Source organism: Lacerta agilis, chromosome 17, assembly GCF_009819535.1.
Source record: "Lacerta agilis isolate rLacAgi1 chromosome 17, rLacAgi1.pri, whole genome shotgun sequence".
Taxonomy (NCBI): Eukaryota; Metazoa; Chordata; class Lepidosauria; order Squamata; family Lacertidae; genus Lacerta; species Lacerta agilis.
The window spans coordinates 2,975,642-3,002,996 of NC_046328.1; the positions used below are offsets into that span (position 1 = coordinate 2,975,642).

General features: G+C 42.5%; 1 protein-coding gene across 1 annotated transcript in view; it reads right to left on the reverse strand.

Moving 5' to 3' along the window:
• DNAH10 (dynein axonemal heavy chain 10) overlaps positions 1 to 27,355 on the reverse strand; it is a 110,466-nt gene that overhangs the window by 59,626 nt on the left and 23,485 nt on the right. Inside the window, 20 exon segments of the mRNA XM_033136386.1 lie at positions 557 to 703; positions 1,005 to 1,193; positions 1,356 to 1,508; positions 2,880 to 3,014; positions 4,124 to 4,307; positions 4,569 to 4,838; positions 6,796 to 7,019; positions 8,539 to 8,772; positions 8,928 to 9,050; positions 10,020 to 10,253; positions 10,357 to 10,513; positions 11,281 to 11,492; positions 15,074 to 15,252; positions 17,392 to 17,494; positions 17,580 to 17,696; positions 19,117 to 19,275; positions 20,653 to 21,129; positions 22,295 to 22,451; positions 22,958 to 23,165; positions 26,225 to 26,389. Of these exon segments, the coding sequence (XP_032992277.1) occupies positions 557 to 703; positions 1,005 to 1,193; positions 1,356 to 1,508; positions 2,880 to 3,014; positions 4,124 to 4,307; positions 4,569 to 4,838; positions 6,796 to 7,019; positions 8,539 to 8,772; positions 8,928 to 9,050; positions 10,020 to 10,253; positions 10,357 to 10,513; positions 11,281 to 11,492; positions 15,074 to 15,252; positions 17,392 to 17,494; positions 17,580 to 17,696; positions 19,117 to 19,275; positions 20,653 to 21,129; positions 22,295 to 22,451; positions 22,958 to 23,165; positions 26,225 to 26,389 (3,827 nt within the window).

A 27,355-nucleotide genomic window follows, 5' to 3' on the forward strand; every position in this document is an offset into this window, starting at 1 on the left:
TGAATGTCAAATGCCCTTCCTTCACACTAGCACTGACTTTGATGGCTTTTCAGTGCCAGTTTAAAACTATTTTATTCATCCAGGCCTGTCCTGTGGCTGAATTGCTTCATTTGTGGGTTTGTGCCCTTGCCTGACATGAGAGCTATATACAGTGGGAGGTGTGTTTCTCTTTCTGAAACATGGAGTACACTCTGAGAATTTTCTTTTCTTTCATGTTTGAGGCTGTTAAATCGAATAAGGAGGAATTAAGGTTTTATGGCCATATTTGCAGGGGTTGGACAAGATGACATTTTAGGGCCCTTCCAACTCTACAATTCTATGGTTCTATGATATAGCTGCTAGAGGGCCGTGAAAATTTCTGTCCTGGGCTTTTTAGACTTGTCTACCTATGTACTACTGGGAACCAAAATGGCACATTGGTTGCCAGATGAGAATTTTTTTCCCAACACTCCCATCCCACTAATAGGGACTAGCCCACAGTCATGGGGTCACATGAATGAGCCCCCAGATTCTCTGTTTTCCAGGATGCCAGGATAATGGATTAGGATATGCTTACCTCATTTAGATCTGGTGAGCCTCTCTTCAATTCCCCTGCCATCACCAGTACTGACTTCAGAGCCCGAAGCCCAAAATCATAGTGATGCTGTTTAGAAAGTTGTTCCCTTGCTAGTTTGTAGAGCACTGTCATCTTCTTGGCCAGAGTCTTGCAGAAAAAATGCAGCATGAACACATATAAACGTGTGGGTTTTTTAAATTAAAAAAGCCCTGAAGCTCCCCATGTGCACTTTATTCATACATGTACAAAACTACATGAGTCACATGTGTGAATGAACCACTATAGGTTCAATACCTTAAGTGAAACTTGCTATATATATATATATATATATATATATATATTCCCAGTTTTGACCAGCCCTCAAAGTGGCTAACAACATCCACAAAACACTGCAGATATGTAATAAACATTATGAATGAACCAGCTCTTTGTGAAGGCAATGACCTACCTTTGCCAAAAGAAAACCTTCAGAAAACAGCATGATTTCACAGATTTGTTGGAGATCTGGAACAATTACTACTACAGGTCTGAAAAGAGCCTTAACAGATTCAGGGAGCTCAGTACGGCCTGCGTAGCCAGGATTCATGGTGATGAAAATGCCCATTCGCGGATCCAGAGAAATTTCTTGCCCTTCAAACTGAAACATAAGCCTAAGTGAAGTTCAGACAGATACGTAAGAGAAAGAAATAGACCCACTAAAGGATCGTCATTTCCAAACTTACTGTACATGCATGTACATATTGGTGCACCTGAAACCTAATCCAACCCTTTATGCACATCTTCCCTGCCTCCTCTTTACCTGAAATGTTTTCAGTTGGTTCATCAGAGCATTTCTGATGGTTTGAATCTGTGAAGAGATGACTGAAAGCACGGAGGCATCAATCCGATTAAATTCATCGAAGCAACCCCACGCGCCACATTGGGCAAGACCGGAGAAAATCTTACCCACTGCCTAGAATGCAAAAGATGAAGAAGCATTAAAACTGAATGGCAGCCATTGGTCATGAAAGTCCCTTCTGGTTGAGAGTGAAGAAGGCATCCAGATTTCTCTTACTGCTACCCAGGAGAGACACAGTCACATGACAGAGATTTGAGGTCTTAGGCACCCAGAGGAAGTTCCACCCCAGTTCCATCCCACAGCTGAGGCTTCACCTCCAGGCTTCCTTCAGTGCTACCTGCAGAGTGCAGCCAGGGGAAGCATGGCCATGCATGCTTACTCTGAAGTAAGCCCCACTGTTGCTTGGAACAGTGCTCCCTCCCTCCCTCCTGAGCCCAGCGAGCTCCAGGCAGGTGTGCATGCATCCAGACCCAGGCAGGAAAGTTGCAAGAGGGCAGCAGCACAAGCAGCTGATTTAAACTGAATTACCAATTAAGTGCAAGTTTAATAAATAAAGGGACAAAGAATGGCTTGTCCTGGAGCCTGAGGGATGCGGATCCGCTATGTGGTGGCTGAAGGCTGGGTTTGTGCTGCTGGGAAGGAGTTTGTTTATAGGAGCCCCACACATGGTAAACGGAAGAAGGGGGGAAACTTCTCTCAACTGTTTCAAGCCACCACCAGCAGCCGCCACTGCCATGATAGAAACGTGTTTAAATATTGAACTAAACTGACAATATCATCATACAAAAAGCATACATAGATATTTCCTCAGAGGCAAAGCCTATATATACTATCAAACATCAAAGTGCTAATTCAAAGTGCAATATATAATGTAAAAGATGGTTATGCAAAGTCTGTAAGACATATGGGTCTATCTTCCCAATGTTGGAGAAGGTTATACAAAGTCATTCAGACATGTGGGTATGTCTTCCCGACAGGTGGCCAGCTTCAAATCTTCCTGTTTCGCCACTGCCATGATGGCTTTTGGAGAGGGACTCACCCAGACAAGCAAGGACACAGAGCACACTTTGCCCTTAAGTGGCTGGAGGTGGAAGATGGTTGCTTTGCAGCTGCTAGGCTCAAAGCACAGGTAGCCTAAGCTGGGGAGGACTCTCTTCTCCCTCTGTAGCTGCACTGGGGAGACTTCCCTCTCCCACCCCAAGGATGTTGCCGGTTTTGTTTTTCACTGTGGACTCTGTAGACTCTTAGAGTGCATAGAAATAGAAAAGTGACCCTAGAGATATAAAAGGGTAGTCAAGTGATCCTCAAGATAGAAAAGTGTAGAGTCAAAAGCAATTCAGGACATCCAGGGTGAAGTTAGAAATCCGTGATTGCTCACGTGTTTCCATGATTATCCCAGCCAAATCATGGCAGTTGGAGGGCATGGAAGTGGTTTTCTATCATTAAAAAGAGAGCAGTAGAGGAATGCAGAGGTGATATTCCTACCTTGAAATCCATGCCTTCTCCACAATTAGTTACTACACAAAGCAAGCCCAACGCTTTGGCAAGATCTTTAGTTGTTTCAGTCTTCCCAGTTCCTGCTGGACCTGCAGGTGCTCCACCCAAATACATGGACAAGGCCTTTGGAGGAAAAGTCACAAAAAAGTGAGGCAAAGAAGGAGAAGATCTACTTTGCTGTTGTAATGAGTGCTAGATTCTCCAGTTGCTAGTAATGAATGACTGGAGAAAGACAATAGTATTTAAGAGAACTGAAAATGAGTTAAAAGATTTGCACTCTTTATGGTGTACATGCATAGTTATTTCCCCCTGCAGTACTTCAATCAAACAGGTTTGGAAGATTTTGAAAATAATACAAAAAACTGAAGAAACAGTTTATCAGAAGTGAAAGTGAGATGAGTGTACACACCATGAGCAACCAATTCCAGTTTCAAATTGCTTTCAGTAGGACACCTGTTGGCCAACATCAACAGGGTCCTCGGACCGGTCCCCGCACTGCCAACGAGGCCACTGCTGCTGCAAGCGGGCGGGGGGGGGGAGCCAGCAGCATCCAAGGCAAAAGTCTCAAGGGCTGTGCAGAGCCCCCAACTCCCTTCCCCGACAATCTCAGTCCCACCAGGACTGGGATCACCTGGCAGCAATCCAACAGAGCTCAGAGGTCTGGAGGCCTCTGGAGCTGAGCAGACAGAACAGCAGAGCTGCCCCCTCAGCCTAGCTCTCACCAGCCTCCGCCACCCCAGCCACCCCCGCTGCAGCCAGAGAGAGAGAGAGTGGTAGGAGGAGACCGGGAAAGCCAGGGAGGCAACATAGAAGCTCCCCTATTACTAATCCCATATTCTGGATTTGAATCATCCTGCATCAATGACACTTCCATCCATGCATGAAGAGATCCTTTGGTCAAAGCCAAGACACTAACTGAAGGAAAGTTGTATATAGGCAGAATATTCTTATTCTTATTATATACCGGTACTTATTTATACCCTGTCTTTTCCCCTGACAGGACTCAAGGTGGCTTACAGCTAAATGAAGAATTGTTAAAAACAGAAAAAACAATAATTAAAAAACACTTAAACATTGATAGAATTAAAACTCTCTCTCTCATCTATTAAAACCATACAAATAATTACAATAAAAACAGCATGGCTTTGAATATACATTCCAGACTTACCTTCCATTGTTTTCAACAGTACTTAATAACCTAAGCTAAATGAAAAGCCCCTTTATTGGTTTACCTGTGTGAGTGTTAGATATATCCGGTCTGTGAGTGGTGTGATGACCAGTCTCCCGTTTAAGCCCATATATTCATAGCCATAAGAAAAGGCACCAGTGCATTGGCGCACATTGAGTTCATCTGGTTCTCGGTCCCAATAAAAACGCAGCTGGCTTTCCCACTCAAATTCACGAGCTTCCATGATGCTAGAGAGGGAGAGGCAGAGGCAGAGGCAGAGGCAGAGAGAGAGAGAGAGAGAGAGAGAGAGAGAGAGAGAGAGAGAAGTTCCAGGCTTCCATGAAACATGCAACATCAAAAATCAAAAGAGGTCAGCAAATGGTATCAAGAGAAGTTAGAAAAGCAGACAGGATGAAGGAGGAAAAAGGGAAATTGAAGCACAGAAGGGACCTCAAGAATGGTTACTTTTATTAACAGAGCAATCTTACTAATCTGGACCCCGCAATTACCTGTCTCTTACAAATATATCAACTATATCCCGTGCATGGACATCAATTATGAGAACGGTATTGTATTTTTTCCTGTCATTTCTGCTTAGTGGTTTGGTGATTCGGGTTACTAGCGAGTCAATTTGGAAGTGCATTTTCTTTGCATAGTTTTTCATTGCCTGTTTTTCTCCCTTCTTCACTTTTCGGAAGACGTCTTCTACTTCCCAGGTCCACCACACCTGATTGGCAGCCAGCACCATCATACCTTGGTACATCAGCATCCAGTCAACTCTAAGGAAAAAAGCAGAATCACTTTGCCATGTGACCAGCAGTAATCAGGTAAAACAAAGATAAAAAGTATTTATCTCAAAGAATCATTATAATATTGAAAAGAAGAATGACTGCTGGTGCAGAGGAAGCCTCTTGGCCGCCCGGGACAGCAGCGCGGAGACACCCCCCTGGGGGGCTGGGGCATTGTGACGTCACGACGCACGTTGGATGCACTACGCATGCCCGGAAATTCTGGGCATGCGCAGTGCATCTGGCCCAGCGCTGCTGCTCCTGCGGTGACCGGGCAAGCCGCCAAGCGAGCGGCGGGTTGTGGGGCTGCCCCATCTGTGCTGCTTTACGGATGGGGCAGCCCCACAAGCCGCCGCTCACTTGGCGGCTCGCTTGGTGGCCGTGGGAGCAGCAGCGGCGACTCAGATGCACTGTCCCCAACGCCCCTCCCTTCCTACGCCACTGGATGACTGTACAGCATTCCGGATGTAGCAGGAGAGCTGAGATAGCAAGGCACCATCCATTAGCCTGGCTGGGCTGCCTTCTAGCTCACCTTCTCTCAGAAATGCCTCAAATAGTAGACATGGTGCCTGACTTAAGAACGTGGATAGCACATCACTCATTGGTTACAAAAACTGAATCATAGGGCTTCTGCATTGACGCAAGACATCCATGTTGAGGGTTGTGTTCTCTAATTTGACAAAGGTACATCACTTAATCTATATTGGCTATCCTCCCTCCAGTTGGACTTTCAGTTTTCAGCTCAATTAGTAGGATAGCTAACGAAAATAAATAAAACACTAAGAAGGCAGGGATACAAAGAGGAAGCATACCTAGCATGGAGATGTATAACCAAGCCTGAAGCTGTATGTGTGGTGACAGCCCATTCCAATATTAGGATATAATTGTTAATGTCTCATTATGCCAGCCCATTCACACAGTAGGTGAGCCAATGCTCCTTTCTCAGGTTGATATGTGAAACATCTACACTGAGGGATTTGCAAAAACTACATCACATGCTACAGTGAGTATTATAATGTGGAGGGCGCATAGGTGGGCAGAATAATGTTCTGTAAGACTCTTCTGTGAGACTCCACCACTGAAGTATAGAGTTCTAGTTTGTAATGTCTAGTGGACATGTTTGCTGACAACCACAGGGCAGCTTGGCAAATGTCAGTAATGCTGGTACTGCCAGAAAAGCTTGCTGAGCTTACATGTGCAGTACTGTAATGCAAAGGAAGAAGCATAAGCAAATGTTGAGTCTCATCAGCAAGGATTATACAGGCCCTGACCGGTCAGGCTATGGTGGTTACATCCCTAGGGATGTGGAATGCAATGGCACAAATGTTAGATCTGTGTGCAAAGCAACATAGCCCTTATGGCAGATGCACAGGTTCCTGTTGATCAAAAGTGCACTGATCTCTGATCTGCATCATGCTGTGATTACAGCAATCAGGAAGAGCAGGGACAACCAGAACCAGAAGGCAGCAGTTCCCAGCCGAGATGGACAAAAATTCTGGATTGAAAAAGCCTAACATGTTGGTGCAAATGAGATAAACATTTTTATACCAGAATGTTATCTTCCATGGACAGAGAATCCCATGTTCATGATTGAGCTGTACAATACTAAATTAAATTGTAGGAATTATGTATACGATTTGACATTGTGCAGACTGAACAGCCCATCCTGGCCCTTGAGGTTGCCACAACCTTCACTGCAGAAGGCATTGTCCAGACATTTTGGATTACAGCTCCCATCATCCATGATCCCTGGCTATGATGAGAATTACAATCCAAAAACATATTGATGGTGCCAGGTGGAGGAAGCCTGGCATAAAGAGATGCCATGGAAATACAATGTTACGCAACACTGTTGTTGTTAATTTATTTATACCCTGCCTTCTTCCCTGACAAGACTCATTCAACTCACCCTGCTGCCAACCAAATGTGTTGCATTAGATTACCTCACCTGCTTCTGTCCTCACAGTACCGAAAAATGGCTTCTTTAGTAAGAAGTCTGTTGGTCCTCCTCATTTCAACAAGTACAGCAGTCATCCAGTTCTCCACTCTACCCTCAGCTGGGATAGCCTTTCGAAAATCCATCACTTCACCTTCAGCAGAAATCATAGCAGTAGCTATCTTCATGCCACTGTCATCTTCATGAAACTTCAGGGCGGCTACGTTGTCATACATCTGAAACATACCAGGAGGAGATAACACTGAAGCAATGACACTACTCACATAGGAGAATGGCATCACCAGTATGACATTCGGGTATATTCTCCTGATTAAAGATTTGCTTCAGATTCAAAGATGAGTCAAGGCCTTATCCCTGGTTAGCAGATGCAAGTTTATGGCCCTAGAAATACCCATTAATAAAGTATAGGTAAAAGTAAAAGTACCCCTGGCCATTAGGTCCAGTTGCGGACGACTCTGGGGTTGTGGCGCTCATCTCGCTCTGTAGGCCAAGGGAGCTGGCGTTTGTCCACAGACAGCTTCCGGGTCATGTGGCCAGCATGACTAAGCCACTTATGGTGAACCAGAGCAGTGCACGGAAACGCCGTTTACCTTCCTGCTGGAGTGGTACCTATCTACTTGCACTTTGACGTGCTTTTGAACTGCTAGGTTGGCAGGAGCTGGGACTGAACAACAGGAGCTCACCCCGTCACGGGGTTTCGAACCTCCGACCTTCTGATCGGCCAAGCCCAAGAGGCTCTGTGGTTTAGACCACTGCGCCACCTGCGTCCTATTAAGAAAGTATAGAACTCCCAAATTTACAGAAACACATAAGACACATTTTAGTAAATAAACATTAGGAACTGGAAGTTGAATTTTCCATGAAGTTGCACTCTGATATTCAGGGCAGGAGGCCAGGCAGGAAAAGGGTTGATCCATCTTCTGGTAGAAGACAAGAACAGCAAGTTTGATTCATTCTGAGGATGCCCTCGATGTGCCAGGAGTTTCCTTACTAGAACAAGAAGATGGGTTAGCCTTTCCTACCTGCTCTTTTGCCCTCTGGCCAAGAATAATAATGACAGTTATTAAGTCATCAGATATCTAACCGTTTTGGAAATGTGAAATATACCTGTGATCTAGTTCTGTGTCTGGACAAAATATACAGTTAGTTAAAACTCTCTTAAATGAACTAAAGGAAAGCTGGCTCAAACCAAATTCCCATCTAGTTGTACATCCAGTTACCTACAGTGGCCAATCAACTGCTTTTGTATTTCTGCTTAAAAGCAAAATCAGTATTTAAATTATTTTAATGGTCACAATTTAATAATAATCAGAAGTCCACCAGAAAAACAACAACCCTTTGCTCCCCAGCAACTCGCAGTGAATAGCAAATTGCCTCTGAACATGGTGGTTCTGTCAGCTGTTACAGCTAACAACAATTGATAGGTTTCTCCTCCATATATTAGTCTAATCCCATTTTGAAGCAACCTAGCCAGTGGCCATCATTGCAATTTATGGCAAGGAACTCCATAGATTAACAATATACTGGTATCATGTGAAAAAGTACTTTCTATAAACATCCAGACAGGCCTGGAAATTCTGGATAATTTTCCTGCTCCCTTGGATACCAGTGGGAAGCATCCATATTGCCTCTGCCTTCTGCCTCATAATCCAACTGTATACACCACTTGCAGCAACAGAAAGAGAGAATGTGAAAGGGCCATTTAATTGTTTCTTGGATCAGCCCATTATCCACCTTGATCATGTGCTCCTGAACACACAGTGGGTCACTGCTGCCCAGAATGCTAAGCAGTTCGTCATCTGATATGAAGAAGAATCTGGGGAAAGCATTTCTCTTGGAATCCAAGTAATCATTCAAGCTCTTCTGACATTTCTCCAGGCCGTCACTTATATTCTGTAGGTCTGAAAGACGATTTGGAGCTTCACAACATCTCTTTATTATTGGGTCTTTGACCGTTTCTGACATTATCTGCAGGTAAGAATAAATAAAGAAGATGAGAAGCTATTGATAGCTAACACCATGGATTACAGGTGTGTTTGTGCATATAAGATGCATTCAAACCATGTATACAGTCAATATTCTGTACTTCAATGCTCCCATTAACACACAAGTCAGATACTTGCCCTTTTAAATATCCTGTCAATGTTGTCAAATTTTTTAGCTTCCTCTGGCAGTTGAGATCGTATATCTCCACCAATAAATATGCTCTCCAGATACATCCATTTTCGCTGAACTATCATCCAGACCTAGAGAAGTCAAATATTGCTTTTTTAAAAAAAGGAAAAATCTCTGTTCACTTGCCTGTGAGTTGGACAGCAGTTGTGCCACAGCAGGGCCCACCACCACCCTCCTCTTCCCTGTGCTGGGCCCCCATGGCTGTTGGGAGACACAGCTGCCTCTCCCATCAGCTGAGGGAATTTCTAATTTGCCTGCCTCAATTTGGCCAATCACAAGCAGGCCAGTGGGTGCTGCTTCGAGGGAGGGGGCACAGAGCTGACAGAGACTCAGACAGAGTCTTCACCCAGACCCGCTCCCTGGGCATATAAACGGGCCAATTGCCTTGCCCGGCACTGCAGTCACCTTCCAGATGTCCCTCCCTCCCTCCCTTGTTTTGGTATTTGCTTGACCTTGCTATGGATCACTTCAGTTGCCATATTGGGGGCCAGAGAGGAATTTTGCCCTTAGGCTAATTGGGCCTGTCTGGCTTTTTTGCCTTCCTCATAGCAATCATCACAACTTTGGCAGTTATGGCATTGGATATGGTCCTTTGTCCTTGCCAGAGGGGGAAACGCAGACTGCATCCCTACCATTCCGTGGCAGCGGGATATCACATTAAAGGGATCCTGAGGGAGGTACTTCTGTCTTTCTGCCCAGGTGGGGGCTGAGGACCAGAGCAATCCCCAGTGTGGCAAACCTGTCAGGTGGTACCTCTTTGATGTATGTTATAGGACAGCCTTTATTGGGTTTGACCACCACCCCCAGATTTCTCCAGCAGGTGGGCTAGACATAGCAGATGTGCCCAATGCTATGCCAAACACATCTGTAATCAATAAAGTTGTGGTCTAATCTGAACCCCAGGTGCTTGTCCAAGTCCTTCTGTATTTGTTACTTAAGATAAAAGGGGCAGTGGGTTTCATTGCCTGGGCACACGATAACAGGTAAATAAAAGAGACTACAAAACCACTCATGAAATAGACTTTGTTTTACTTCCCTACCTCAATCACTTCACCAATCAAGGAGAGAGTTTTTTCCCAGCTGTGAACCAGAGACAGGAAAGGTCCTACAAATCTGCTCCCTGAAATACTCTGGAGGTTGACTGCATTGTCATCCAGGATCTGAATTATGTCATCTACAGCTCCCAAAATGAAGCCCCGTTCCTGAGTGCCTTTGAAGTACCTTTGCACAGTAAATTTCATGTTCTCCCAGGTTTCTACTATTTCCTTTACACCCTATGAGAAGACAAAAAAATAATAATTCAAAGTTTCTAATTGTTTGCTGTAGATATTGCTGTAAGAGCACTAAAGAAAGAGGAATAGCAAAGGGGAACTTTACCTTCTCAATGCCAAGTTCCTTCACAGCAGAACCAACTATCTCATTGATAACATCAGTGTATTTGTGCAGCTCCATGGCAAACATATTCTCCAGAGTGAATGTTTCTGTTGCCATATCAAAAACTGTATTTGTTCGACGCATCAACTCTTTCCAGTGCCTGAAAAGTGTTAACAGATCAACAGTAAGGTGCTTTGGTTCAATATATGTTGCTTTAGGAGAAAACTGCACATCACACCCTGGGGAACACCTGGTCCCATATCCATATTTTCCACTGCGATGCAAATGCAAGGTGGTGTGTACATTTGGAGGTTGCCCCCTCAAAAAAAAGTCCACATACAGTCGTACCTTGGTCGTCAAATGCCTTGGTACATGGACCTTTTGGCTCCCAAATGCTGCAAACCCAGAAGTGAGTGTTCTGTTTTACAAACATGTTTGGAAAGCCAAACGTCCGACACAGCTTCCATGGCTTCCAAATTGAGTGCAAAAAGCTCCTGCAGCCAATCGGAAGTGCACCTTGGTTTTCAAACTGTTCTGGGAGTTGAACCAACTCCTGGAATGGATTAAGTTCAACAACCAAAGTAACACTGTAGAGGACATTTAAAACAGCAAGGAATTTTATTACAAAAGAAGAGAACTAAGGTGGAATGATATCCAAGTTATGGTATTCATTTAGTCTCAGTAGCTGCTTAGCATGGGAATTTTGCAGCAAGGATACTTCTATGCCCACATGAATTTCTAATATCATCAAATGCATTGGCCAGAACAGCAGCAGAGACAAAATTAGAAGAACTTGCCTGTTTTGACAGCTTTGCCCATGATCACCACAGAATAAGAAACAGGCATGAAATGTATCAGGTGTAGTTTCAAATCACTGAAATATTTGGCTTTAACATGCAACCGTATATGAATGAATTGAAATCAAACCTCTCTCTCAATGCTTCATTTTTCAAATCCAGCAGCAAAGGAATTGAGTCCTTAAATGCCTTCATCTTCATTTCCAGATGATATGCGACAGGCACACTTCGGACATGTTTGGGCAGTTTGCGAAGGGATTTTAGATACCCTTCAATACCATCCTGCAGCACCTGTACATTGAGGTTCACCCACAGAGTCTGAGACCATTCTTCTTTAGCAGCCTGGAAACAGGAAATAATTTATAAGAAACATTGTTATAGATGTGGGTAAAATTAATAAGTGGTAGGATTTTGGTTATTTGTGGTATGAAGGGAGAAATATAAGCTGCAAGGGAATTATTGGGTAGCCTGGCAAGCTAGGGCAGTTGAGGGTTGTTAGCAAGAAAAGATAACTTCTTGCCCCAGGTGTGACCACAGACTGGGGATTTGGAAGGTTGCAAAGGTAACTGCTCTGGGGGAGGGCAGGGGGTTTCTGGGAAGGAGGAGGAGGAAGGGCTGAGATCAATCAATCTTTGAAGTGTGCTTTGAAAATCTGTCAAGCCAAAAAGTAAAAAGGGAGAAATATTGCAAACACATTTGTTGCTCTTGGTGGTATAAATTCACAACAGTTTTACATCATTAATCATTATTATTTAACTATCAAGTCTGATGGACAGAGAAATGGTGGAGACTTCCCAGTCCTTTCCTCCTCCTCTGCCAGTTCTTGAATCCTTGAAAAGAAAAAGAGGTGGGGCAGGTCTACCTTTCAAAAACTTGACATAGCTTCCAGGCACTGAGAAGGAAGCAGAGGTCTGGCTCAGTCACAACAAACTCTGTCTAAGAAACCTATATCAGACTAGGAATGAGCTGTCTGCCTGCCTGTTCCCACTTCGTTTCCTTCCCCCTTCTGTCATCCACCTTAATTCAATAGGTCTAAAGTAAGGTCCGTGGGGTGGTTGCTTGCGAGTAATCAGGCAATACTCCAACCTGTCTTTTAACAGGTTTATTGTGCATGCTATTTACAGTGCAGAGCTACAAGCTCACGTCTGTATCAGTCACTCGCAAAATCCCGGAGTGATCCCTTCCAGCTGTGACCCCAACATAAGAGTTTCGGTATCCCAAATCTCCACCTCCCCTCCCGGCGTTTCACCCCTCTGCGCACTTGGGGCGCCAGAAATGGCGTGGCTCCCTCCTCGCCCACTGAGCAAGGGGAGTGCAGGGTCTCTCCAACATCCCCAGAGCCTTTGCTCTCCAGACCCAGTGCTGCCTGCCCCTCCCCGCTGGAGACATCGCTGCTACCTCCGCTGGAAGAGGAGGTGCTGCTGGTCAGGTGTGGCTGGGGCTCTCTGTAGCATCCCAAGAGCCCTTCCACCACCCTGCGCTGAGCCAGGGACAGTTCCCTGATATCTAATGTTTCCTGTGACATCTGAAATGGAAACTGGAATTGCCATGGTCCTACATACCAGAGTATAAAACCAGAATCAAACCAGTTTGATGTCCTGGTTAGCAAGGATTGCTCAAACTAATTTCCTGGTTCTATTGAAAATTGTACTTTAAGAAACCTTGGAAGTTTTGAATTAAGGAACACAATATAAGGGACAAGAGGGGAGAAATTGCATGGCCGCATGGCTCATTCACATGGTTTAATGGATCAATATTATTAGATCTGAACCAATTATAGAAGGTGTACACTCTCTCTCTCTCTCTCTCTCTCTCTCACACACATTGTTTAATAGGGAAGGTGAGTAGACTCTGGCCAAAAAAAAGAGAATGTACAAAGTATTGCACATAAAAACCTGGAAGTGCTGATCAGGGTAAGAACTGGGAACTGGGATAATTTTGTTTGGTCTACACTTTTAAGAGAATTGAGCTAATTTGTACCTTCTGAACTAATAAACAGACTGGAATGTAATTATCCTTCAGCTTTCACACTTTTTAAATTTGCAATACAGTTCTCAATTTTTAAAAAAAGTACAAAAATGCATAAAGAAATGTATTAGTGTAAAATATATTTATAAAACTTCACATTGAGATATGTATTTTGTGATAAAATATTTATCTTAAAAACAAATCCTTGTACAGACAGCAGAGACAAATGTGCAAATGGGATGGGACAGAATTATGAATGAAGTACAGGAAACAACTTATTAATGTACATCCAATTGATGCATGACCATGCATGCACACATTGTGGCAACCTAGGAATAGCTGAAAAGGGGGGCAAGGTGGGGCAGTGGCATAACAGAGTGGAGCAGGTTTATGTGCACTCCACCATCATGCACGATGACCTGGAACATGAGAGATTGATAAACCAGAAACAGACTGATACATCTATCTCTAAATAGAAGTCTGGATGTTGTGTATACTAGCTGTCACCAACTAGCCTCCAAGTCCACCCACTGTTGCTCCTGAACTTTCCCTCTGGAGAGAAAAACCTGGAACCTGGATTTTATTACAAACTGTCAAAGGACAGAAGTGACTACCGTGCACACACCAAGAGTTTAAATTGTTATAAGTTGCTTTGGAAGCTAATTTCTGATTAATTGAGGTATTCAAATGTAATAAAATAAATACCTACAGCTAAATAATAGTAATAATAATAATAATAATAATAATAATAATAATAATAATAATAATAATAATAATAATAATAATTTATTGTTTATACCCTGCCCATCTGGCTGAGTTTCCCCAGCCACTCTGGGCGGCTCCCAATCAAGTGTTAAAAACAATACAGCATTAAATATTAAAAAACTTCCCTAAACAGGGCTGCCTTCAGATGTTTTTTTAAAAATAGGATATCTGCTTATTTCCTTGACATCTGATAGGAGGGTGTTATACAGGGCGGGCGCCACCACTGAGAAGGCCCTCTGCCTGGTTCCCTGTAACCTCACTTCTCGCAATGAGGGAAGCACCAGAAGGCCCTCAGCACTGGACCTCAGTGTCCGGGCTGAATGATGGGGGTGGAGACGCTCCTTCAGGTATACAGGACCGAGGCTGTTTAGGGCTTTAAAGGTCAGCACCAACACTTTGAATTGTGCTTGGAAACGTACTGGGAGCCAATGTAGATCTCTCAGGACTGGTGTTATGTGGTCCCGGAAAAACTTGTCCAAACTACAGTGTAGACACACCCTAAAAAGGTAATGCTCTCCCCTACCAGACCAGAAAGCACTCTTACTTTTAAAGCTTAATGTACAGATAGTAGATAATTCCATTTGACTTTCTCTACCCAATGGACCAAGCCCCTGCTTACAGATGGTAGGACTGAAATAGACCATACACTGCAACTTGGTGCAGGGATGCCATCTATGCAGGGACATGGGGGCCAGCCCCCCATATTTTCAAGAAGGGCCCCCCCAAAATTCTGTTGCAATCCTCAAAAGGACACACCAGGACCAAGATGTTGCATCCTTTTGAGGATCCCCAGGGATGCAGCAGTGCAAAGCATCTTCCCCCTATGTGTCCCTTTGATGATCACTAGAGCACCTCCCCAGAAGGCGCGCTGGCAATCTCTGCCAAGGACATGCAGGGTGAAGCATATATGCCCCTTGTGTCCCTCTCACAAGGTAAGGCAGCTGGCGGTGGGTGGGGGATGGTGGGCTGAGTTGACCTGGCCAGGTTTGCGGGGGCATCACACATGTGATGCCATGCATGTGCAACATGACCCCCCAATGTTGGGCACAACTCGGCGCCAATGACTTGGTGTGAGATTTGAAGCACGAACCTTCTGTGATGCAGACAAAGCCCTCAGCTATGAGGACTCTCTCTCTCTACACACACACACACACACACACACACACACTTATTAAAAAACAAACACTTACTCGCTGAAACTTGTAAATATCATAGATCTGCCTCAGGCCCTTCATGTCCTTCTGGATTTTCATTAAATCAGGGTACATTGTGATTGGAAGGTCAAATAGTTTTTCAGCATTTGCCAGTTCCTGGCGATTTTTCTCATGCTTCTCGAGTTCTTTTTCAAAAACTACCATCAGCTCTAATCCTGCAGATGGCAATAGAGAATATATGGCATCAAGGGATGTGTAGTAGTCACCATATATAGCACTCTTAGACATCCCCATAGGTGGCATCTCTACAAGAACTGATCCACAACAGAAGCTCAGTTCAGATCTAACTGTGCTTTTTGCTCCTTGTACAAAACACATTCTGGCCCAGAACACTTTCCCAGGAAATCTACCAGCAGATTCTCAATGAAAAAATCAATAATGGGAAACAAGTTTCCCTATGAGAATGTTTGGTCCCCATTACTGACCTTCTCTTCCGGTGGACAGATGCAAGCAATCTCTGGGTGTTTTCTTCTACAGTGCCCTCTAAATTCACCTGAGGCTATAGTGAGTCCCAACCAGAAACTTAGGATAATTTTTATTCAGTTCACACTTAAAGACATACTTTCCAAAAGGAATATGCAAACTGAAACACAACCATCCAGGAAACTCACGTTTTCAGAATTTTGCAATGCACTTTTCCACATGGGTAATATGTACAAATAGCACATATTTAGCATAAAATGTGCATAAGCATGTATATATTAGTGAAAATAACATTCAAGAATGCATTATACTAGCTGAAATTGCTTGCAAAAATGCTTAATTAGCCAAACTTATTCTCAAATAAATGTATTAGGATAAAATTGCACTAAAATGGTGATAAATTTTAATGAAGGTAATTTTAACTAAAATTTGCAAATTGCTGTGGAAATGTCATGAACTAAATTTAAGACTAGAAAAATAAAAACTGAAATTGACAGATTCACCCATCCCTAGTTTCAACAGGACGGAACAGAGCTTTCCGCACATCCATCACTGTCACCGGTCCATTCAGGATTAACATTTTATCTTTTGGTATTTTAGATATTCCAGTATCCTCTAGATATTTTTGCATTTCATCTATAATGCCCTGTTTAGCTCAATATAATTATGTATAGAAACTCATAAATTGATCTCTTATTTCTTTAGGGTTTTCCACAAATCTACCTCCTATATTAATTTTACTTATACAGGATTTTTCTTGTATTTCCTTTATCAGATTAGCAAATTCTTTCATTATTTTTTCACTTAGTTCCACCATTGCATCCTCTGGAACACCTCTCAGACGAAGAATCAAGTCTTTTTGATTTAATTCTAAAACCACCAGCACCTGATGCACTCTCAGCAATATATTATAAGAAGCTACAAGATTACTGAATGCAGCCATTAAAGGACATTATGAATATGACTTTAAACACAGGCAAGCTGCCAGAATCTTGGAAGAATGCTTATATAACTTTGATTCCTAAACAAGATAGAGACCCTAGGCAGCTAAAAAATTATCAACCTATATCTTTGTTGAATAACAAATATAAACTTTTTGCAGATATATTAACAAATAGGCTGAAAATGGTATTAAAAGAGGTAATCCATTATGATCAGGCCAGATTTTTTTCCAAGAAGCCAGATGAAGGACAATATTAGAAATATAATTGATACATTAGAATATTTACAAGTGAGAAATGAAAAACAAGTGGCTTTAATGTTTTTTGATGTAGAAAAAGCATTTGAAAACACATAAGAAAGCACAGAGCACCTTGTCCTCCCCCTTCCTTTCCCAGATGTTGTAGAGATTTTCAAGCTTCAGAAAAATATTCAAATACCTTCAGAAAGCCAAGCCCAGTCCTTTTGGCAGCTGACTGATTGCAGCCAATTAGCATATGTCAGTCCAGGAGTGCCTCTTGATTAAAGCCAATTATCCAGATTAAGGAGAAACCCTCCACAAAGCATGCTGGTAACAGAGGCTCATCCATGGCAGGGACACACTCACAGGTCACTCTCATTCTGCCTTTCAAATTGGCAGACATGGGATTACGTGGCACTGCAGGATATAGTCAAACCCCCCCCCAGACCCCACTGGGGAGCATTGTGAGGGTTTATGCCTCATAAATCCTCTCTTTCCCCTGCTTGAACTTCTTCACAGCCCCCAGACGGCTACAAAGAACAACCACCATTGATTCGTACACGTGGCCGGAAACCTGTGGTGCTTATATTCTTGTATAAGAAGGTCTGAAGAATTCTGGGCCACTGCAACATTATCCATTGTTTATTCCAGCTGACTAATAAGAGGAGTACTAGCCCGCACACATTCTTACCTCTGTCAAGATTCTCACCAACAGAACCTGGTCCTTCAGTGATAAACCTATGGTAAAAATCATCAATTTCCTTACTGTAGTTTGCAATCTGCTCCCTTGTGATCTAGAGGGAATATGATCCAAATTAGTTTAGCTCCTCTTCTAAATGCATTCATCCGATTCTATAATATATGTTAAAGGAACAGTACCTCAGTAAATGTCTTTTTGATGCTTCCAAGGCTGTGATCAACTGTTGCTGCATCATTAAAAAGTGTATCCCACATTAGTTTTATCTTTTCCACCAACTGCCGTTCTTCTTCTGTTGTCTAAAACAAAATAATATTCACATTTTAAAAAATGTGTCTGAGCCTCCAGATCATGTCTAAATCTGCTGGCATGCAGCCCAGCATGCTATCTGGGGAGTCACTCACAATACATTTTGTTACTCTGACACTTTATACAAATTAATGTTTTTTCTATGAGAACTGCTAGCAACAACCTGCCCTCTTAGAATCATAGAAGGGGCCATGAAGGTCATCTAGTGCAACCCTCTGCTATGCAGAAAGATTTCACCCAACGTGAAAACCCACAACCCTGAGATTAAGAGTCCCATGCTCTACCAACTCACTTATCTTCAAGGTATCTGTAATAGCTCTCTAAATTTCCAACAAGCCAATCTATATTGGTATTACAGAACACACAAACCAATCTGTATTCTGCCATCCTACTTTCAACAGCTCCCTGCATTTTGATTCCTTTTGCCATGCTAGATTTCTTAGATCCACTGCAAAGTCACTTAAACAACACAGTTGGATGCCAGAGAAACCAAAACCCTTTATAACACTTTACTTAGCAAAAACAGTCTTCGTTCGAGCCTTAGTTCAGGTCTTTAACACTAAGAGAATGAATCTTTAAGTTACTAACTGAATGATCTTTGCTGTTGCACTTCTAACATGCAGTACCAGCTTTGTTTAGTGAGGTGGCTCTAGCCCTTTTCTATCAACATTCTTGTTGCCCCTTAGCCTGGAATAGCTGAGTTGGGAAAGAATCACTTGACCTAGAAACAAGTCAAGCAAATCCTAATTGAACTAGCTCATGAGTCAAAGTTGTAGACTAAACTACTAGATGTTACAAATTTGAAGGCCACAAATATGAGCAGGACATAAGTGAGGAGAACAGAAAGGGGTTGTTTAACCCTTCTCTCCCTGGCTATGTCTTCACACTCCCAAGTTATTGCACATGCAAGTGGAAAAGCAGACTATTACACATGCCTGCCCTGTAGGGTCTAGTGTGCCCCTGAAATTCATCATCTTGTCCATTTTGTTCATGTGCACCAATACTAAGTCAGACTATTTGTCCATCCTGTCCTGCACTGCCTACTATGACTAGCAGCAACTTTCCAGGAGAAAGGGGTCTTGGTCATCTCCCTCTTTAAACCAGAGATGCCAGTGACTGAATCTGCTACTTTTTGCATGCAAAGCTGGCATTTCACCACTGAGCTTATGGGCCCATTCCCATAATAATTTACTGTTATATCAGTCAGTGCAGATTCCCTAAGAATGATTCCAGATTTGCCAAACTCTGAGGTCCTTCAACAACTCCCTGATTGTCTGTGACTCATTAGGTCTGGGGGCATGAGACTTTCAGAAAAGTCCCATCCTCCCAGTCCAACAGATAAAAATTATAGAGCAAGGTTATATTGAGATTCTGTAGCACTTATCACAAATACTGCAGCATTTCACTTACAGGAATATTATACATTGCAAGGGTACGGTATCGCTCACGAATATCCAAGTATTTAAGTTCCACTTCTAGAGACATATCTTTGATCTCAGCAATTGTGCCCAAGACAAATTTGAGATCTTCCAGGGTACTGGGAGTTGTCTTAAGGTTATGCGATAATCTCTGGGGAGAATGGTTCATTAAAAAAAGAAAAAAGGAAAAAAGAAACATTTAGCTGAAAATACTTTTAATAAATCATCAGTATCATTAACTAAGCAATTATTTGTTCATGAGAAATACAATTATAGATCCTCAGGATCTTGGAGCAAACTAGATTATGCAAGAATATGCAAATGAAGTATCATGGGGCTGCAAAAATAAAATGTATTGTGGTTACAATATTTGTTTGTTATATAAGTGGCAGGCAGTGGATCGCAACAATTTATGCACCACCATGGTTGAGAAATCAAGCCAGCTTCGGACAGGGCTACATCAATCCCAGTGGAATGACCTCTGCAAAGGGTGAAACAGGGGGAGTGCAACCTTGCTCCTGTTTATTGATCTTGTCAGCTTCTGATACCATGGCATCCTCCTGGACCAGCTCCAGGGAATGGGAATTTAGGGCACTATTTTTGGGTGGTTCCAGTCCTACATTTGGGACTAAGTCCAGAGAGTAGCATTGGCAGCTACATTATCTTATTCCCAATGCTATTTAGTATCTATCTGAAGCCACTGGAAGCAGTCATCGGGAGATTCAGGGTGAGGTACCATCAGTATGGCCTCTGAATCAGGAGAGGCCATACAGTCCCTGGGGCAGTGCTTAGCTGCAGTGGTAAGGTGGTGAGCCACTTTCCCACATGTCCTCCAGCCTCCTGCTGGCCCCAGAGCTTCAATTCTAGTTGTGGATATTTTTGGATACAGTATTTTTGGTATGGGTTGAAGAGAGAGCACGTGTTGTCTTTCCTCTTCTATGGCCTTGGATTCACTATTTTTCCCTTATGTTATTTTACTGAAAGAAGGCAGTGGGGAATGTGGTGCACAGTCAGAAAATGTGTGAACACTTTTGGAGTGTCTGAGAGATGATACAAAGATGACAGAGACTAATAAAGTATGGGAACTTTTGAAGAATGAACATAAAAAAGTTTTAGGGAAACGGAAAGGGTTAACAAAAGAAGGAACTGCTTGCCTGTGAAGCCATGGTACAATTTAAAGCAAACTTTCAGAAGAACAAACTATCCCCTTCAACTACTCCCCCTTGCCCAAATGAAAGAAGAGTGGACTTAACACGCCAACAAATTATAGAAAATGATTGAAGCTTTGCTACATCCTTCTGTATCCATTCCCCCATCAATCCAAACATAGTCTGCAGACTTAACTGGGCAGTAGAGCTGATAAGGGCATTTTACAGCCTTTGGCCTTCCAGATGTGGCTCCCACCATCCCTGAGCACTGGCCATGGTGGTAGTGGCTGATGGGAAGTGGGCATCCAAGAATCTCTGGATGACCACTGCTTAACTACCCCTGATAAAAATGATTCATTGCCAGTGAAATAGTTTCTTACTTCAATATTTTCTTGGAGCTCGTAAAGTGCCTCTTTGGCTGATTCGTTGAGTAGTTTCCCGAGTGAAGCCATCCAGCCTTTAGCAGTTTCTTGCACTGTAGAAGCCAAAGGCTCGAGCTGAAGGCGAATGCACTGCTCGTCTTTAACCATGGGCTGCTGCATCACTTCTTGGGCTACCTTCAGGTAGAACTGCAACTTGTCATCAAAGACGACACAGGCTGGCTTTTTGGCAGCAAACTTATCCATAACAATGGCCTTGTCTAACTTCCATAGAGGGCGGTACCTCTTCCACCGGTTCAGGTATTTTGTGAGGGAGCCCAGAAGCTTGTGCATGTTCTGAGAAATGAGGATGGCCTGCTCAATGATCAAAGGGTTCTGGGAGATATCGCTAAAGAAACTAAAGATGATGGGTTCATCGTCACCAGTTTGCTGTGGTGGACAATCAATGCAGGTGCCATGCATCCAGCGAACAAATTGCTGCATTGAAGACAAAAGACCTTATTGGGTATCAGGTTTTGCATCAGCAAAGGAAGGGGGCTATCATGAAGATCAGTTGCATTTGCATCAGTGATGCCAGCATGGCAATATGAGAAGACAGAGGTCTTTGCCAGACTCCCATAACTCAAGGCCTTTCCTGCTCTCTCAATACATCACATTCTGTTTTCCTTACCCTTCAGGGTTTGCATGGCCACTCCTGAATTTCTACTCCTTCCTTTCCACTCTCTTGCCAACATCTCTTTTTATCAAACCACTGTCCTGTGCTCCTCTTCCCCCTCCCCCATGCTCCTTTTTCTTTTTCTTTGTCACCGTTATGGGATCATATAATTTTGTTGATCCTCCTGGTCCTTCCTTGGGATTTCTCCTCCTTCAAAGTCACTGCTGATTGTTATCTGCTTACGTAATAACTGTTCCACTTAACTCCATTTCTATCAATCCCTTGATGATGCCTTGGTCCAACGGAGCCAGCCTTAATGCAGTATTTCAAAGCATTGATTTGAACAGTGGGTCATTCATTTGCTGAACACTTATGAATGATCCTTCCCTCACCAGTTCATACCCAAACTTATTCTTGGCCTAATGAATGGAAGTGTAGCCAGGAAGATTATTTTCTCCTAAAGGGGCAGGTTGCACAAATCGACTGAGGATCCCACTACTAAAACACTTATACAGTGGTACCTCGGGTTACAGACGCTTCAGGTTACAGATGCTTCAGGTTACAGACCCCGCTAACCCAGAAACAGTACCTCGGGTTAAGAACTTTGCTTCAGGATGAGAACAGAAATCGCACAGCAGCGGTGCGGCAGCAGTGGGAGGCCCCATTAGCTAAAGTGGTACCTCAGGTTAAGAACAGTTTCAGGTTAAGAACGGATCTCCAGAATGAGTTCTTAATCCGAGGTACCATTGTATTTTTAACTAGGAGGCTGGATTATACATCATACAAAAATCAGGCTACATCATTTCACTGACTTCTTCTGATCTGTAAATCTGTATTTTGATGAAATATACCTAATTGAACCATCCATATTTAAGTTTAATGCCCCAAAATCATTGTAAGTAGCATGGTATTCTACTGTCTTGTTATATAAATCAAGGAAAAAGAAATTCACCCGGATCTCATTGCAAATTAACACAGAATACTCACTTTAGTAACTTCGACACAATCTCGAATGCATTGTACACACATTTTTTCAATTTCAAGAGCATTTGGCTGGAGGATGATTTCAGGAGCTGATAAAATTGTTTCTGCTTGAAAGAGAGGGGTATTCCCTATGACAGCAGCATTGAAAGACTGCAAATTTCTGCAAAGAGAAACAGAACATGGGCACTTATCATTGATGTTCCTTCCAGGAAATGTGCATGGTATGTTCAGTAAAGAGTGGGTTAATATCCCTCACCACCTAAGCCAGGAAGCATCTTGTGACACAAACTGCAGGAGTGTCCCTGAGTACACTTTGGAAAGAACATGCGTAAGAACTGCACAATATTCCTTTCCCAATTGGCATGCAGTAAAGAGCAGAACTTGACTCAGCTAACCAAAGGAGATGTTGAGTGAAACTAGGAAAGATAAAACAGGGAAACAGCAGGAGGTTTGACCTAGGAAAAGGAACTGGGGCAGGGATTCAGGAGTTGAGCATAGTCAGCAAAGCCATGTCATATTAACAGGCTTTGCCTAAGTGGTAGGTGATGCTAACCTACTCTTTACTGGGTATCTCCTGCACACCAACCAGGGAAAGATGAATGAAAGTTGCACTCAGAGAGCGAACAACTAGACAGAAGAGGAAGAAATATGTTCAAACAGACTTACTTGAGAATCAGGGTCGTCAAGCTCTGGTAAACTTTCTTTTCCCAAAAGGCATAATAATGAACCAGTCTTGAGGCCCTGCCAGTGTTTGTGTTCACAATAAGCCCCTCCATTTTTGTTAGCAGGGGGCCAATGGAAATGTACTTGTGTACCATGTGTTCAACATCCTTGGATCTTTCATGCTTAATGTATTCAAAGTATTCTTTCGCCCCTGCCAAGGTGGGTAGCAAAATTAAATTTGTCAGTTGCTAACAAATGTACAAGATAATATGCTGGGATTCTCCTTGAAAAATTCACTCCACATGAAGAGTTATTTGGAATTCATACAAGTTACAGCTTCAGTACCAGGGCTAACTCTTAGGTGCCTGTTTACACAATCAAAACAAAATAAAAAATTCTTTCCAGTAGCACCTTAGAGACCAACTAAGTTGCTACTGGAAAGAATTTTTTATTTTGTTTTGACTATGGCAGACCAACACGGCTACCCACCTGTAACTGTTTACACAATGTGTGGATAAAATAATATCTAGAGGAGCCATTGGAATCATTTAAATACCAGCTTTCATTTTCAAGGTTTCTTCATAACTTATCCTCAAACACATGGCTAATCAAACAATCTTAAGCAATGTTTATGAGGACAGTAACTTCACATAACTTAAAAAAGTAACAGTGTTTAAACCTGGGCTGTTCAATGTAGGAGGAAGAAAGGGGTGCACAATCTCCTTTTCAAAAACAAATAGCATTAACACCAGTACTGCTTGTGCATGCAAACACTACAAAGAGTCTGTGCCTCTCAATTCTTCCCTAGGGGGCCTTTACCTAGTGTAGAGAGAATGGCAACATGCACAATAAAAAGCAATGACAAGGAAACTCTGGGATATCCCAAAATCAATGAAGAAATGGAAACAGCAGCATATTATATATACACCTATACACACATACGAATAGCAAACTCAAGTGCAGGGTTATGGTGGGTATGTAGCCGAAATGGGACTACAGAGAAACAAGAGGGAGATATTACCGGTAGCAAACTAAGAGGGACTCCAAAGTTTGCAGAAGTAGAAAAACCCACACCTAAGGGCAACTCCCTCTGAAATAGTTCAATTAGGACTGAACATGTTCAGTGGCCACAGTATCAGTTGGTGAGGGGTGGGAGAAAGAAAGAAAGAAAGAAAGAAAGAAAGAAAGAAAGAAAGAAAGAAAGAAAGAGAAAAGGGTAGGGAGAGTAGAATGGAATGTCCTGAAGGAAAACACAACTACAGGTAGTTGGAACACTGAACCATTGTATGCTTTTATAATTTTTATGTGCACTGCTTAGAGGTTTCAGAAATTAAGTAATATATAAATAAATCTTAAATATTGTTTTTAAAAAGTATGGAACAATTTCCTGAATAACCCCTAGAGAAGCAGGTACCACTGTTTGCTTCATGTTCATGTGCTTCAAGCCATTTTCTTCACAAATAAAAGGTGTGCCCCACCTCAGAAGGAGGATGGGGAATCCCCAACATAGAAGCATACTACAATGCCAACCAAATACGTCATATAATCCCATACATACTAGAAGACGAGACAAAACAATGGATACACCTAGAAAGGGACACAATTGAAAATATCTGCACCACAGCATACCCACTCCTCCCAAACAAACTAAGAAAAATCCCCATAACACTTAACAAGTACACACAAACCATGTTCAAAGCATGGAAAGCAGAAACAGGCAAACTATCCCCAACCCCATCCCCACTAATTCCCCTGGCCTACCATCCACTATTCTACCATGCAGCACAAAACCTCCAAATCAAAACCTGGCAATCCAAAGGCCTATATCACCTAATAGACTTTTATAAAAATGGCAAACCTCTGTCAATGCAAGAAATTCAGGACAAACTAGAAGACACCCAAATGTCCTGGTTAACACAACACCAATTACATGCCCTCTTGAACAATCCAACAGTAAAATCAGCAGCAACTAGACCCCTGAAAACCTTTGAAAACCTCGTCCTAATGACAAAGGGATGCGGCAGAGGGTTGGTGTCTGCAATATACAAAATACTACTCAAAAATCCCACGAGCTCCCTAGACACAATCAAAAGACAGTGGGAGGATGACATAGGATATGAAATCAACCCCACCCAATGGTCCAAAATGTGGTCTAAACCCCCCTTTAAATCCATATCAACAAAAAGAAGAGAACTCACCCTAAAACTAACCTACAGGTGGTATCTAACGCCTAGAAAATTAGCACTAATACGCCCAGGAACCTCACCAAAATGCTGGAGAGGGTGTACCTCCATAGGCACATACTTCCACATGCAGTGGGAATGCCCCAAAATCCAAACATTCTGGACAACAACCACACGAGAAATATGTAAAATAACCAAGCAAGTGTTAGAAACCACCCCAGAATTGGTCTTACTAAACATCTTCCAAGACAATAATGCCCACTTACAACACAAAGAACTCATAATCCATCTACTCTCAGCAGCCAGAAACACCATAACCAGACACTGGAAAGACCTGTCAGGAGTAAACATGGACCAATGGTACCAAGTAATATGGGAAACAGCCCTAATAGAAAAACTAACCAGTAACCTGAAACTGACACAGGGACAAACAGAAGAAGACACCTTCACCCCGGTATGGTTCCCCTTCATCACACATACAGCCCAACAAGACAATGACAAAAATCTACCGACAGCATACAAATCAATATGGCTAACCTGATCCAAAACACCCACAAACCCCACTCACACAGACAACCAAAGATCACCGCCAACCATAAATGAACAATCACACCCTACGCCAATCCCGACCTCTCTCATCACCAAAGAAACACAAGCGAACAACAGAACCTACACAATCAACGCTGACACCAAACCCAACATATATCAAGGAAAATAGAAACATTGTCACCCCACCTCACCCATCCCACCCACCTCTTTTCCCCCTTTTCTCCCTAATGTCTCAACAACCAAATCTGATTTGTAAAAATGTTACACACTTTTGTAAATCAAGAAAATCTTCAATATTTTTTTAAAAAAATAAAATAAAAAAGGTGTGTACACGGTAGCATATAGAGTGCACTGCATACTTTTGTTTTTACTTCAAATCCAGTATAAAGCTGCAGAAACAAATCACATCAAATCACATTTCACACCTTATTACTTAAAGACTGTTCCTACATGGAGACTGAATTGATCTACCTAGAACCTAGACTTTCTGCACCACACCTCTACAAGGCCTAGAATCAGCAAAAATGGACAGACTTACCAGGAAGATAATCTTCAAATTTGGAAGCTGGGTTTTTGAACAAATTGGTGGATTCTATTAACAAAAGCTTATTAGACATGTCTTCAGCATTCTTGTGAATTTGATGGACAAGTGACTCAAACTTCCCAATGGACTGGGTACATCGCACAATGTAGTCACCAATACCTTTGAAACAAAAGGAGTCCAGATCATTATTGTGTCTTTAGTCTATACCCAGTATGCAGGTATCGGTATGTATGTGCTATTTATTAGTTTATATACTGCTTATATGCCAACATGGTTTCTAAGTTGTTTACAACGATAAAATCAATACATAATTAAAATACATGATACCATATCCATTGGGCATTAAAACAACCTTAATTAAATTATGCAATAAAACAGTTAAAAGAAAGGTTGAACAATAGAATCAGAAGTTCAGTCCAGGGGAATGCTTGCCTAAGCAAGTGTGTCTTCAGGAGCCACATGTATGCATTGCATTCAAAATATGTCTATCATGGATTTCCATTAACAAGTCCTCAAGGATGTCAACAAAAAAACAGCAGAAAAATCCAAAATATTGTATCAGTGATAGCAATCCAATACATTTGACTGAAACTAACACCAGCAAGGACTGAAAAACACGCACACAATATCACAAATGCTGGAATGAACAAAACTGTTCTGAGACCTACGCTAAGACAGAGCTTTCCAAACTTTTCATGTTGGTGACACACTTTTTAGATATGCTTCATTTCGCAGTGCAGTACTTGAGCTTTACTAGCAAACTGGAGGTTAATCTAACTCCTTTCCAGCCCCGGGAGGAGTACGGGGAGCATTCGCACGACACACCATGTTGCAATACACAGTTTGGAAAGCTCTGCTCTAAGATATAGCAAAGTTGGCACCAGTATAAATAGTTATTCGGAGGGACAGCTACAAATTACAAGAAAGGAGATTCCGACTAAACATATGGAAAAACTTTCTGACAGTAAGAGCTGTTCGACATTGAAACAGTCTCCCTCGGGAAGTTGTGGACTCTCCTTCCTTGGAGGTTTTTAAGCAGAGGTTGGATGGCCATCTGTCATGGATGCTTTAGCTGAGAGTCCTGCATTGCTGGGAGTTGTACTAGATGACCCTTGGGTCCCTTCC